The sequence below is a fragment of the Plectropomus leopardus genome, chromosome 14, assembly GCF_026936395.1.
Source record: "Plectropomus leopardus strain MGB_pleo_1.0 chromosome 14, ASM2693639v1, whole genome shotgun sequence".
Classification (NCBI taxonomy): Eukaryota; Metazoa; Chordata; class Actinopteri; order Perciformes; family Serranidae; genus Plectropomus; species Plectropomus leopardus.
Window position 1 is genome coordinate 23224294 of NC_142189.1, and position 15199 is coordinate 23239492.

General features: G+C 42.6%; 1 protein-coding gene across 4 annotated transcripts in view; it reads right to left on the reverse strand.

Annotated features, from left to right (window-relative positions):
* Positions 1–15199, reverse strand: part of scaf8 (SR-related CTD-associated factor 8) — an 86736-nt gene that overhangs the window by 55265 nt on the left and 16272 nt on the right. For 2 of the 4 annotated variants that reach the window (XR_015778584.1, XM_088087052.1), the window contains exons 3-20: positions 13208–13252; positions 12624–12785; positions 11925–12081; positions 11661–11788; positions 11293–11472; positions 11125–11204; positions 10889–11009; positions 10324–10455; positions 9677–9786; positions 8658–8851; positions 8453–8553; positions 8022–8135; positions 7691–7847; positions 7210–7340; positions 6753–6894; positions 6620–6667; positions 6278–6484; positions 4050–6123 (exon numbers count right to left, since the gene is read on the reverse strand). Coding sequence is in view for 3 of the 4 variants with exons in the window: in XM_088087052.1 (XP_087943178.1) it covers positions 4064–6123; positions 6278–6484; positions 6620–6667; positions 6753–6894; positions 7210–7340; positions 7691–7847; positions 8022–8135; positions 8453–8553; positions 8658–8851; positions 9677–9786; positions 10324–10455; positions 10889–11009; positions 11125–11204; positions 11293–11472; positions 11661–11788; positions 11925–12081; positions 12624–12785; positions 13208–13252 (4269 nt within the window). In the remaining variant the exon portion in view is untranslated. Of the gene's footprint in view, positions 1–2648; positions 6124–6277; positions 6485–6619; positions 6668–6752; positions 6895–7209; positions 7341–7690; positions 7848–8021; positions 8136–8452; positions 8554–8657; positions 8852–9676; positions 9787–10323; positions 10456–10888; positions 11010–11124; positions 11205–11292; positions 11473–11660; positions 11789–11924; positions 12082–12623; positions 12786–13207; positions 13253–15199 lie in introns of those variants that run through there. The other 2 variants (XM_042501513.2, XM_088087053.1) reach the window with 1 other exon arrangement.

Here is a 15199-nt window from a genome sequence, read left to right on the forward strand (position 1 = left end):
ATATGCCAATTATGTGCAAATGGCTTGGCACAGAAACACCATTAGCCTCAGATGAGTCAGGGCCGTGCCTGCTGGTTATAGTGGCAGTAATGTAAGACGAGCAGAGGAAGAGATGCTCGTATCACTGTAATCCACATAAGCACACACGCCCTTATATCAGCCACAGATAAATACAGGGGTCCTACAGCTTAAAGCGAGTTAGATTTAAGGTTTTTGAAACTTTTTTGATCCCACTCGGAATAATATTTATTTTACAAAAAACAAAATTTAAGAAAAAAATTAAGTTAATTGACAATTATGTAGGATTAGGAGCAATTATGAGACACATTAGGGGCTATCAGGCAGAAAATTTCCAGTTGGATTTACAATTTTGCCCAAATGATTATTGTAACATAAACAATACTTTTTTTGGGTGTAAAATACCTGGGGTTTGATGAGATGACAATTTTTTTCTTTTTTGGGGGGCAATTTTGTGTTTATCACTCTCAAATCACATCTTTTTTGAACATGGCTGTATGATTTTGAGTAGTTTTCTGTGTGTCCTGTGCCATCAGCAGAAGAACAATGTGGCACAGTAATAATCAAACGTGCAAAACACAGACTGCTATACAAAGCTGTATGGAGCAAACGAGTAAACGCTGTGATGCAGATCATTTGTGTGATTTTCAGTTTCACCCCTACATGCCTAGTTAAAAATGCAAAGACATGAGAGGTGGGATTTTATTATGTTTTATTGATTGAAGACATTTAAAAACTAATTAAGGACTTATTTTTAAATTAATTCGGTGCCTCTTCAGACTTTTTAACAATCTGCAGGAGCCCTGAAATAACCGAAGGATGCTCAGTAGAGTGAGGATTTATTTTTATTGCTGTCCAGAGGGGAGCTGGCCAACTGTTGTGTACATGTATGTCTGTTCCAGGGCAGATAGCGGTTGATTCAAAGTCTACGCCTGTCAGATCTGTCTGCAGGGAGGTCAGCAGGAGGCTCGCCCTGGCTGACTGCCCGGGCCTTTAGGCCAGGTGGGAACTAGAAATTTACACTCAGAGACAAACAAGCGGGTATTTTTCAGCCCAGCTTACAAGTCTCTAGATGCTAAATCCAGAGCCAAACTGTGACTTCTTTTTCTGGGTATTAATGTTTGGATTAGCAGGCTAAGCTTAAGTGTAATTAGAGGTAAAGGCATTATGCGGCACATTGTGCTGCTCTTCTCCCATTGTTTTTTCTCCTGATAAAAATAAAAAGTGCTGAAGTGGCATGGCCGCGATGCAGGCGACCGTTTAAATAAATCCTCTAGGTTGTGTTTTCTGACACTAGCTGGGCCATAAATGAGCGTAAGGAAGAGCTGGGTGCAAGCATGTGCTGTGTAAGCATTTCCTGCAGCTGTAGCAGGCGGGTCCGTGGCAGTGCAGGGTGGAGGGGGGGTAAAGCAGTGGCCAGCATCTTCTCCTACATCTCCCTCATTTGTATATTCCCTCCTTACCCTTTTGTTCTGCACAGGTAAGTGCCAGATGGCTGCTGAATATATATATTTTATTATATATAAAGGAAGTGTCCCTTGTGAGGAATGTGCCCTTTGCTTGGATTCAGCAGATTATGCGGCTGCTTTAGTAGGAGGGCATTTGGTAGTCATCTACACTTTTAGTGCTGGGTGTAGAATAAAGTATACTGCAGTGTTTTGACTGTGGAAATGACCTTTGTTAAGCATCTCAGGTCTTATGGGAGTTTTTCTTCGAGTGTTATTCTATTGCTGGCCTCTGACGCTTGCCTGAAAGTAAGTGAACTAAAGTAGTATCTAAAGAAGACAGTGCCAACAGTCTAGGTCAATGGTTGCCCCAAGGTTTTCCCTTAAATTGGATAAACTAAATACCCCAGACTGAGTGACATTTTTTGTGGATAGTTAATGTTATATTCAATGCATAGCAATAACAGTTTAAGACAACTAATAAACTGTACAACGAACCCAAACAGTGAAGGCAATAACTGCAGGACATCTGTGTGTAAGGAGCGATTTGGATGAATTTTAAGCAGATTCTTTTCTGCGAATATTGTATCAGAGATTAGTTTTCTTTTTATTAACTTTTTATGCTATTCTGTTTTTTAGTTTTCTAGCAATCATAGATATTTAATAGGCTTATCTTTTGACTAATTCAGTGTTTTCTTCTCCCTGGAGCTTGGCCATTGTTCTGTTGGCTCTTTGGTTGTTTTAGCTGTGGACTTCTCTAGTTAAGGACGAGGTTGTTCCTGTGAGATTTTTTTAGTAGTTTATATTTTGAGTTGTAATCTTAAAATTTTCTTTTTTTTTTCTAAATGAAATGAATGAAATACTAAGATACAGGCCTACTTTGTATTTTTATTTTATTTTTTAAGTTTTCTTAAAACTCTAAAAATCAAGGTCTGGCAACCCCCTGTGATGCTTTGGCGACCCCCAGAGGGGGTCTGGACCTCCAGGTTGGGAACCAATCATCTAGTTAGTTTACATTCTTTAAAAGATATGTGATACTAGCTACGCATGTCCCATATTGTTTTTTTACATTTTAACTGGTTTAAACTACTGTTATCGCAGTCTGAAGCTGCAGTGGTGATGTATGTGCAAGAAGTCCTCTGATTGGCCTAAATTAGGATTCATGACAATAAGAGGGGTAAAAAATCCGATGCACCTTCAACTTTTATTCAACATCACAACTCCTGTAGTAGACATTTGGTCTGAGAGAACAGCAGACTATGGGTTTCTAGTAGTATGTCTCAACAGAAAAGCACTACAAGTATGAAATGACAAAAGAGAGACACAAGAAGGTTAAAACATGGCTACAGGCCTGCATGCACAGAACGATGGAGTATATAGACTTGTTCTCCTCTAGGTGAGTGCTGTACAAACTGCCCAGCTACCATTCAAACGGTAGGCCAGTCAATTCTGTGCAGGTAGCACTGTGTTCATAGAGCTGTCTGAAACTGAGTTGCGCGCACAGTCTGGTATACATCACACAGTAGTGTTGGGTAGCATCATCATCATGAACGACAAAATCCATTCAAAAAGGCACAATCCCATTCTCAACAGTCAGTCACCCAGCAAACGCTTAGGGAAACATACAGGCGGAAGTCATCAGAAACTAAAAACTACAAGTCCCACGGTTGCATCCAACAAAGTGCTCTGTGGATGGATGGTATAGCAGCAACTTGAGTTACGAGAACATCAAATCGACTGAAGTGACAGCACACAATGTGTACGAGCCTGTAAAGCAGTCTTAGTTTCCACTGGTCCTGGGTCAGAAAACAGTCCTAAAGCATGTGTTTTTTTTTAAAAACAGACAAAGCATGTTTATTTCAAACTAAAACAATATGCACCCAACATTAGAACATTCCTCTGTTCTTTTTCTTTTTCTCCCCCCTGGCATGTACGTTTCTGTTTGTGTTCACTGTTTAATTGGAAACAAATTACAGACATTTTATTTTGGGGATACATTATCATGTGTTCATTTTAAAAATGTTCATTTTGTTCTCCAATTTTTAGCAGCTGTACTGGTCTCACTGTACGCAGGCTATTTGTTCTGCTTGGAAACAGAAAGCATTGTAGGACACCACAAAAGCATTCACTGAAAACTTTGCAGCAGCATTTTAAAAGAAGAGGAGACAGAAATGGGGCCAGCAACTGCCTTTTTCAAGTATCTCGTGTAGCGGTATTCAATCCATGGTTGAACAGCCAGGAGTTTTTACTCTCTTCCATAGGAAGGTCAAAGCGGATTTCCCCCCATATACATTTGAAACATTTTGGTAGGCAATTCAATAAAATTCGCCAAGCTAAGATTAATTAAAACGTGTGGGGTGGCATTACAACTTAAAAAAGGAAATAAAAACACAAACAAAATTGTCTATCAATAAATCAGCTAATGAGCCTTCTATTTAAGTACACTGGCATTTGTGAGAGATAAAATCATTTGTTATTGGTTATAAGACAATAACTGATGTGAGTCAGTATTCGCCATGTCCCGTGTGGTGGTTTGCCGACATGAGTACAGAGAAGAAGAGACAACTTTACAAAATGATCTTTTACCTACTGAGTGATGATTATGTCCCCTCAGTGTCTGTGACAGTGTCTACCACTGGCTGACTCGCAGCTTCCTCCATGGGCTCACTCTGTTCATTGTCTACGTCCTCAGGAGAGGTAAGCTGCTCCTGCTGCTGCTCCGGTTCACTGTCAGGGAGCACGGGATCGGGAGAGGGTTCCTCAGTAGGCTCGGGAGAGAGCTCGGGAGAGAGCTCAGGAGACGCCTGAGGTGTTGACTCAGCCACAGTGCCATTGTCCATCCCAGCTCCATTGACCCACTGGGGTTGGGGTGAGGGGGTTCTCTCTTGTGACTCCTCTTCATCCTTCTGAGGGCTTTCCGGCTCCTCCAGAGAGTGAGTGGTCTCTTCAGGGGGGCTGGCAGCCCGTGTGAAGGCCACAGGTGAGTCCTGGGATGACGCCTCAACAAGTGGTGAGGCTTGGCTCGGGGTCCCAGTGTCTGGAGAAGCGGTAGTTTTGGAGGGGGACTGAGCGGGGGACTGAGCTGGGGACTGGGCCGGGGACTGAGCTGGGGACTGAGCTGGGGACTGGGCCGGGGACTGGGCCGGGGACTGAGCCGGGGACTGGGCCATGGGCTGGGATGGTGATTCGGTTTGTGGAGTGGTCTCATGTTGTGGCGATAATTCAGTTTTGGTAGGAGCCTCAGTCAACAGGCTTTGACATTTGCTGTCAGATGACAGGTCAGGTGATCGGGTTGAGGGTGATGACTGTGACTGAGGTATCTCCGACGGAGCGGAGGTTTCTGACTGGGGCTCGGGCACGGCCGCTTGGCTCTGTGATGGAGGTGGGGACTTAATCTGAACCTGAGGCGGCGGCTGATTCAGACCCAAGAGAGAGGGCTTGGCCTGAGCTTGAGGAAGGAGTGGGGACTGGAATCGTGGCTGCATCTGGGGATTTAATTTGAGTGGTGCAAGCAGTTTGCCTTGGTTCAGGGTCAGGTTGGGGTTAAGAGGTGGAGTTGGAAGCAGAGGTGTCGGTAGAGGGAGAAGAGGTGTCCAGCCCCCACGTTCACGATCCCTGTCGCGCTCTCTCTCTTTGTCACGGTCTCTGTCACGCTCGTGCTCTCTGTTGCGGTCTCTTCCTCGTTCCCTGTCTCTCTCCCTATCACGGTCCCGCTCCCTCTCCCGGCTATGGCGGTTACCATTCATCTCCCTCCTGAAGTCAAAATCTCTTTCATCTCTGTCTCGTTGCCTGTCCCACGGGCGTCTTCGGTCATCTAGGTCTTGATGTAGTTCACTGTCAAAAGGTGCTGTGGCACCACCACTACGGTTCCAGGCCTGAGGTCCCCCAGCAGCTCCAGCATTGCCCGAAACACCAGACGCTCCTCCTGCTGTCCCAGGACGGCTGTCGAAGCGGTTGGGGAAGTTCTGCCCAGGTGTGGGCCGATCCTCCTGGAAGCCTTTTGGACCACCTGAGGCCTGTAAGCCTCCTCGCATGCCATCTCGTTCATCAAAGTCCCCTCTGGTCTGATTCCAGCGGTTATCAGGAGTGAAGCCTGCAAGGGCCTGCAGACGTCCCACTAGGCTGGTTCTGGCTGGCTGAGTCCCCGGGGTCTGGAGCAACGGAGGCCTCCCCCCTCCTCCACCACCTCCTCCTCCTCCTCCACCTCCTGCTACACCACCAACTCCAAGGGGCTCCCTATGCTCTGGTGGAGGGGTCCTCAGCAGGCCTGTACTCTGCTTTTCCATTGGAGGGAAGCGGTAGTCCTGGTCTTTGCCCTCATCAGCTCCAGAGGACTCATCTTCTGTCTTGGATACATTTTCGTTGGTTAGGTTGGGGGCCCTGTTGAAGGGGTCGAGCTGAGAGAAGGGCGCCCTGGCACGGGCTTGAGCCTGGAGGGAACTTTCGAGGAGGCCAGCAGCCTGCTGGACGGGCCCTTGCTGCATGAGGAGTGGGAAACGGGCGGCAGCCCCAGGTTGGAGGAGGTTAGGTCGCACATCCAGAGGCAGCAGGCCGGGCATTCTCTGCCCAGTCAGACCAGACTGATGCAGCTGGTGGGTGAGCGAAGCTGTGGGGTGCATGCCAAGGAGTCCCATGCCACTGCGGACTGCGTTCTGCATGCCTGGGGACAAAATACAATGACAGATATACATGTTAACGTTCTACAAATAACCTTTCTAAATGCAAATAAAAACACGCTACAGGATATGATCAAAATGTCCACCAGAAAATATAATTAGTATGTTTCAAGCAGGAACATGTTAGCACTGCCTCACCTTGAAGTGTAAGCTCCGCAGCAGTTTCCATACCGTCTGCAGACTGTGAGGCTTTCTCGTTGGCGGCTTGCTGAGCTTGGACTCCCACTGGGTTGAACACACCGGCCATGAAGCCGCCAGGGATGGTGCTGGTCGGGGGAATCATAGCACTGAATGGCGATTCCTTGACAGCGTCTTGGCTGGATGCCACTGAAGACTGCACTAAAGCTACAGATGGGTACAGGAGAGAACAGCCAATTTAATCTCTGCGATTAAATTCAAGCTGAATTCCTTGAAAGGACATCAGTTTTCAAAACTATAAGCATGTATTAGTTTTTAGGGTAGCAAGTGATAAATACTCACAAGTAGCTGCCGAGGCCATGGCTGCTGTCTGTGCTGCCTGCATAAAACCTGCACAACAGAGAATAGATTTGTCAGCTTGTGAGTTTAAGGTAAGTCTGATTTATATTCTTTATATGACTTTTGTGTCGTTTACCTGGCGGAGGCTGTGAGGCATTGAAACCAGCCCTTATGAAGGGTGGCGGCGGCCCATAGCCTGGTGGGGGTATGCCCATGGCGACAGGGAAGCTAGGAGGCACCAAACCTACTGCACTAGGAACAGCCTGGGCCACGGGGAGCTGCGAGAGTGTGCGTACAAAACATGGGTAAGTTAATGATGTAGTGGCTAAATTACAGAGAACACAAGTTCCCGACCATGTTCCAGTAGTCTAAGATAAAAAACACTGCTCTCTGGATGTCTAACAGATTGCGATATTCCTAAATGTTACAATAAAAAAGATGCACTGTCACTATTATGATCCAATAAACAAAATGTGTGGGGACATCAAATATGTTAAACAGATCAGTTCTTTTTACAAATACTTATCAATGACAATACAGTGCCCTTTGTGCACTGTACTGTTTACATTGATGAGACAGACCCTCTTCAGTACCTGTACAGGCATCATGGCGACCTGCTGGTTGTAGGTCTCAGTCTGGGTGTTAGATGCTGCTGTAGCCTCACCGCTCACAGGCTGACTTGTTACTTCCTTGGCTGGCTCAGAACTCTTGGCTGCTTCCCACTCTGCAGAAACAGACATTAAGATGAAAACAAAGTTATAAAGCATCATCCAATTCTTTGCTTGGATTTGGGAGTTTAGCCTCGTCTTCATTTTTCTATGAGGGTGGGGGTTTCCTGATGGGATTTCTTAAAGGATTTGGTGCATTAACATTACAAAACAAACAACTGAGAGAATGGGGCAGAAAACAAATCCACTTAGATGATTAAATGCTGGGAACGGCCTGTGTTTGGACATCTGTGTTATGCTTTTATCATGTGTGTACAAACCTGTCTGTGTATCCTACATATATTCTAACAAGTCAATAGACCTAGTGTTTGTGCCAAAGAACGTAAGTAGATGTGCTTCTTTTCACCATCATTAACAGTCTCCTGGTCAATGATTCCTCCTTCAGCAAAGCCATCCAGATCATCCAGCTTCACCTTCTCCCAAGGTATATAGGTGACGCCCAGGTCCACGTCCCAAAACTGCTTGTACTCCTGCTTGACTCCCTTGTTTAGAGCCCATGCAATCTGGATAAGATACACACAAAGGAAGGTCAAGAAATCACTAGTTTCAAAGTCATTTCTGGGAGCAGCTTTACCATCTCAGAGGTTTCACCATTTGAGGTCAATAGAAAATTACATTAGAAGAAACGGCAAGGAGAATGAAAATACAATCAATTCAATTACAGAGGTAATGTATACCTTGATGATTTTAGAGCCAATCTTAAAGGAGCCAGTGCTGAGCTTCTGGCGGGCACGGTACGCATCCTGTCTGTGGACCATACAGATATAGGCACAGCCTCTGGGAGGGATCATCTGCAGGGGGAAGTACAAATCATATTACACAGGACACGGTAAGGTTAAACAACAAGATACGACTTCACAGTGGAGAATATCAATAGATATGTGATTGATGAAAACTGTGAAAAAAAATAATGAATGTGTAGCATGCAATGAAAAAGAAATGAAAAAAGAAAGAGGGATTATAAATGAAACACTGAAGACTGATAACTGCAGCTCAAGGTCACTATATGGTAATGAGGTTCATGTAACAGATATCATTTTAAGATCAAAGACCCTGATAACATGCTGTTACTAAATTAGAGGGTTAGGAGGGGGAGCGGTCTACTTACATTGATAGACTCAATCTGGCCAAACTCTTCAAATAAGTTGGTGAGGTCTTGCTGAGTGGCCTTTTTGTCCACCTGGCCCACCCACAGAGTCGTGCTGCACACTGGTACGGGAAGAGGGGAAAAATATTATACTCATCCAAAAAGCACTGACAGCAGACTATGAACATATTCTGATTCAATGACTTTCACAATGACTTGCACTTACCACTTAGAGTCTTAGATCGTATAGGAGGCAGCCCTTTCTTCTGCCGCTCCTTTTCTCGCTCTCTGGCGCGTCTTTCACTTGAGTACGACCGTGATGATTTCCTCTTGCGGTCTCTAGAGCGTGAGCGTGACCGCTTGCGGTGTTTGCGTTTCCGTGAGCCGGAGCGGGACCTGGACCTTCTCCTCTTGGGAGACCTTTGGAAAGAAAACACCAAAATCTTAGGAATTCTTTCCAGACTGACTTTTTTGTCATATTTTCGGTAACATCACAGACTGGCTTCTTTTGAGCACACCTGGTTTCATATTTGTCAATTTTATAATGCACTACTCTGAGCTATTTACCAGCGTTTGAAACAATAAGACTACAGCAACCTAATATTACAAGCTTGTATAGGCAAATAATAGCTGCTCGAATAGAATAGAATGCCTTTATTGCAGGCAATTGCCAACTCTATTTAAAAAAATCAATTAAGTGAATATTTTTGAGTTTACAATATACTTTGGCTGAACTAGACACAAAACAGATTTATTACCCATATCGTTTTCTGATATAAGTGTGATGAATAAAAACACTCTGGTCAGTCTCTGATGTCTTGCATGAATGTATTCATTTGTTGAACCCGTGGAGAAAACACAGGTGATTATGAGAATCTTCTAAAGTAAGAAAGTGAAAGCAGTTCTTCATACAGTGAGCCGAACAGAGACATAAGGTTAGGGGGAGTGAATTGTCAGTATATTTTGTTTATTACCCTATATATATATATATATATATATATATATATATATATATATATATATATATATATATATATATATATATATATATATATAAACATGTTCCAGTCAGAACAAGCTCCATACAGCTATCTTGTATCAGTACCACTACATTAGGCCTTAAGGGCTGTCAGCACTTTTCTAATGAGGTTAAAAGATCATCTCATACAACAGACAATTCAGCAGTATTCCAGGCATATCTAGAACACATTACAAAATGAGACTTCAGAAATAAGTGGGACTGACCTAGAGCGCGACCTTGAGCGGGTCCTGGAGCGTGTGCTTGCAATCTTCTTCTCGTCTGCCTCAAAGATCTCCTCCTCCATACCATCCGGGCCCTCATCCAGATCCATGTCCTAAAAAGACAGAGTCAAAATCAGAGTAAGATATATTACCAAGTTGTTGTTTTTCTTTTCACTTTAAAGGAATTAGCTTTTTTTTATTGGTGCATACATTAAATATACAATAAACATAAAAACGTACAAGGAACATTAATATAAAATAGAAAAGTTACAATAAAAATAAAATTAAGATACACCCAAGAAGTATCATAACATAATATAAAAAATAAATAAAAAATAAAAAAATATAGCTAATTCTGAATAGGAGAATTGTACTATTTTGTGCAGGATGTGCAAAAACATTATCAGGGAATGTGCAAAAGGTCAAAGTCAGGCAAAGGGTCATTTTAACACTTCTCCACACAGAAAAACATGGCGATGTAGAAAAGTAAAGTAATTCCTATCCAATTTAGGCCTGCTGGTAAATAAACATTACTTTGTGCAGTCCTTGTGCTGAGGCATTCATTTCATTTACAAAATCGAATAAGTAAATCCATGGCATAAATGAATGGAATTTACAAGTTTTGGTTTTGGCTCACAGACTGGACTTACCTGCTGTTGGTTGTCTATGGAGTCATCCACCTTGTTATCTTGCTCAGAAAGCTGTGGCTGGCTGCTGCTCTGAGCAGTCGCAACAGAGTTCTCTTGCCCGAAGATCGAGTCCTGCCCTTCTATGCTCATTGCCTAGAGGAACAAAAAGAGCGTTGTACCTTTTATATGCGCTTTACTATCATGGCATGTAAACAGACCACATTTATCCATGGCCATGATGAGAACACAACCATTTGCTTTTTGCATTTTTGATGAGCCTGTCTTTTAATATGTAAGAGACATAGTGTGGTGTCTGGGGATGTTGAATTTATTTAGGGGTCATTAACTGGTGGTGTATTAGTGTGTGGTCCCTCTGGGTGAATGCTAAGCCTACTGCATGTGTAGGTAGAGCTAAACTAGTTGATCTGAATGTAGATATTTATGTCACCTGAAGCATTACTTTGTTTGTAATGCAATTTAAGCATATTTATTATTCTGGAAGGGAAAAATATTTATCACTTAAACCCTGTCAACCTCAATCCTGTAAAAAACATTCTTTATGGCAGTGGTCTGTGTGTGTGGCTACCTTCTGTTGGTGCTGCTGGTGCTCTAAAAGCTGCTTCTGAAACTGCTCCAGGTTCTGCTGCTGTAGCTGCTCAGCCAGCTGATGGAAGAGGGAGCTGTTAATGGGCTCCGACACCATGGGCCTGGAAGTGGTCAGCAGCTCAATTAGATCAGTGGAGGTGGTTGACACAATGAAATTACTCTAGATTATTAGTGTGTGAGAATTAATACCCGGATCATAAAAGACACTGAACTCACAGCTGAGTTGACGAGGAATCCTTTTTCGATTCTTCACCACGTTCTGAATCATTTCCAAAATCGAAAGGACCCAGAAGTTTCTGCAAGGAACAAACAACATAATCACATTAGAAGGCATCAGATGATGCAAGGGGATGAGAAACTTTGAGTTGCTGACTGCAGCATTACCTTATTAAAAGAGGACACCCTCTGTTCCAGGGGGTTGAGACTGTTGGCAGTAGCGGCAGCAGTGAGCTGAGCTGTCAGAGCTTGCAACTGCACCACCAGGCCGGCATCCAAGGCCTGCAGCAGGGACGGCTGGGGCTTCTGCTGCTGCTGCATCTGTAGACTCTGTACCAGCTGCTGCAGCTACAACAGGTGATGACACAGATTATGTGACACATGTTTAACCCCAACAGCTACACAAACAGCAGAGGCCACTCAAGTGAAAAGGAAAAAGCACTGGGATTAGCATTAAGGATTATTAGTTACCCATAGCCAAATAGCTTCAGTTTAATAGTTTATTACTGGGATGCTGGGTGGACATGCTCACTAACCTGTTGTCCCTGAGGACTCTGTAGGATCTGTGCCACAGCAGCCACAGTGTCTGTGTTGGTAATCTGTGAAGCCCAATCAGGCAGACCCTGGACTATGTTAGCTGGGGTAGCTGGTGTAGCTGGGGTGCCTGAACACACAGAAACAATGTTACAATATGAACCATGAAGTATGCACATTCCAGTTTGTCAAACAAGTCAGAGGACAGCATTATTTAGGTGTATGATTGTGTGTGTTCCACTCTACTTGTGTGTACTTTGACTGACCAGGTGTAGTGTTATTGACCGGAGCAGCACTGCTGGGCATCACAGGTGTGACGCTGGGAGGGGGAATCCCTGCTGCCATGTCCAACAGAGGCTGGATAATGTCACTCTTGAAGACGGCATTCTTTTGCCACAGGTTCAGGACTCGCACTATCTTACTCTGGAAACACCAATCAAGATGACAAAAGCAAACATGACATAACGGTAAAATGCAAAATCACTGCTTTGGAACAGGTAATGCCTAAAAAAGTGCTGGTAAAATAAAAGATGGCTGCCAGTCTTACATGGAAAAAACTTTTGATCTGGCAACAAAAACAAAAGGCATGATTGCTCAATTTAGCAATCTTTATAAGATACGATTTTTTTTTTTGTAATATCTCATCACTTTGGCAGTCAGAGAGTTGCATCTCTCCTTTTTCAGAATAAAATGTGTTATTTCTTTTTCTGGTTTACCAACATATTCTCAACTGTGTCCATGATAATATAGGACAAAACACAAAAACACATGAGGGACAGTTCACCCAGTCACTCGCAACAATGAAATAAAGTGAGCCCATTGCCAATCCCTGACCTATTCCTCAAAGCACCAGCTCCTGTAAAACTGAGGTATATATCAAGGGGTCTAATATCAACTCTCATCAAACCATGACAAGCTGCAAAAGTCCCAGAGAGGAACACAAAACCTATTAAAAACTGTCTGACCTTATCATCTGAAGGGCAGCGATAGAGGTGCTGGAACGTTGCAATGATATTCTTGCTGAAGCGTGGGGCAAAAACATCCTTCTCCGTGCCAAACTGGTGCCGAGACTGTCTGACAATTGAATCGATGACGTACAGCCCGGGGACCTTGTATTCGGGTTTGCACTGTCGACACAAAAAAAAACAGACAGCTGGTGTTAGGATATGTTAACTGTAGTGAAACAATGTATTAAATAACTTTTATGCATTACTTAAGTGATGAGTGGGCCTATTTACATTGCTACACTTGAAGTAGATAAGGAAATGTTATCAGTGAAACAGTTAACAGAACACACTGACATTGATTTTTTTTTTTAAGGATTTGCACAAATATGGACAACGCATCCACACTATACATACAAACCATTAGAATAATGTCCCTGTCTTTCTTTACTTGTCCTCTGAGACTGGTTTATGAAAATCAAACTTTTGAGAGAATTCAGGTCATTATCAGACTGTATGAAGTCAGTGCACGGAAAAAAACTTGCACATTCAGTATCTTTTAACTCAACACTAAGCTGACAATTTAAATTTGAAATATAACTCACCTTTTGAATAAACTTCTCCACACTCTGGACAACATGCTTGTAGAACTGAAAGACACACAGGAAAGAAAACATTTTTGAGTGACTTGAACAGCAGTATTTCAAAGAGAATTTACCCAAACAAAACAGTGGAAATGAAACTAAATCTAAGCAGAAAATAACTAAGCAACTTTGGGTAGTTAGAACCTCAGAGAGAAACAGGAAACACATGACATGGCGGTATGCTGAATGTCTGTTCTTTTTGAAAAATTCTTAACATTTTTTTGTTGCAACTTTGCACTAGTTGGCCCACATGTCAACTACACACCCCTCTGAACGCCACCACCCATCAATAGCAGTGGGTGATATTGCCCTAAAACAATAACCCAATATTTGTGGATATTTTTGTGATAACAATATTTTTGATGATACAACAAAATACACATAAGAAAGATATTTTATTATTAATTACAATACATACTACAATACATTCATACAATAGCAACAAATTATAGCAGTAAAAAAATAAGTATAAAATATACTAGTTTGAAAAATATAATAATAATAAATAAATATATAAGTCTAAAGAAAGTATAGTTTTGTCAGCATAAACACAACTGTTGCCTTCCAATATTCAGGAAAGAGTCAACAAAAATGATCTGTCATGTCTGTAATTTGTAAAGAACAAGTGTAACCATTAGGAAATTTGCATTGCATTTTGAATGATATGATATGGCACAATCCTACCCATTACTGACAGCAGCGTTACGAGTGTAAAGGAACAGAAAAATCTGCTGTAATAGCAAGCAGTTCAATACGAATACACACGCATCTGTTCAATATGAATACACACGTATCTGTTCAATACGAATACACACGCATCTGTTCAATACGAATACACACGTATCTGTTCAATACGAATACACACGTATCTGTTCAATACGAATACACACGTATCTGTTCCTCTTTCTTCAATATAGAGTTTGAGAGTTTAAATGGGGTTCAGAGAGACTGTCAGGTGACAGCGGCGATCATGTAATATAATGAACAAGCCAATTTAGCTAATACGTGCTGACTACACTAATAAGGGATTGCAAATGTGCAACAACATTTTTTGCCAAAACTAGATACCAAACAGAAGCCAGAGACTTTATCGTTTCATACTTAATCGCAGCAGCCTTTACTGAAGAGCAGCATGAAAGCGTAGAGCATTCCTACGGGACCGAAACATCCCCTGAAGTACACTGCAGTGCACACTGACCCCCATGCCCCTCTGACTGCTTGACTGGAAGAATCTCTGACTGAGGGCTCTGACTAATTATTACAATCTTCCACTTTGAGGGGTGAGCCCTATTTTTGGATATTTGAACACTGGAAGGAGACAGAGGGGTATAACAAAAGTTGTCTGACCTTTAGCGACCAAGAGACTCCAAAAACTTTCTTTAATGGGTAATAGGTAGTATAGTAGACTTTTTTCTACAAGTATAAAGTATTATCCCAGGTACCAGAATAATCTGCAAGGCCATCTTTCTTTGCTCTGACAAACAGATCTGCAGCTGACCTGGCCCAATAAGGCTAGTTTGATAAAATGACTGTCAACATGCAAAGCCTTCATGCTTTATGCATAATACACAATGTCATTTTTATATCATGCAAAAACAAGCAAGATGGTGGCAGCTGATGTGGAACTTTCTGTTGTGCTTTATTCAAATTCTGCTTGCACAAAATGGCAACATCCGTTGGCAGACATATTGATCACCAGCACAGCTCATCTCTGCACACTGTCGTCTGTTTACATTAATGTCACATTTCCATGCTCTGATTGGTTGCAGGTCTATTCAATTGTGTTTTTTGGGTTCCTCAGTAATTTGCATTTACAAACTAGTCTGGCATCACCAGGCTAGAGGAAAATTAAGTTGGATTCTAGACTGAACACTTACATAGGTAAAACTGGTAGTAGTGGTCCAAGCAGAGTATCTTGTGCACAAGCTTTCAGAAAAATGTTGAAGAACAGGA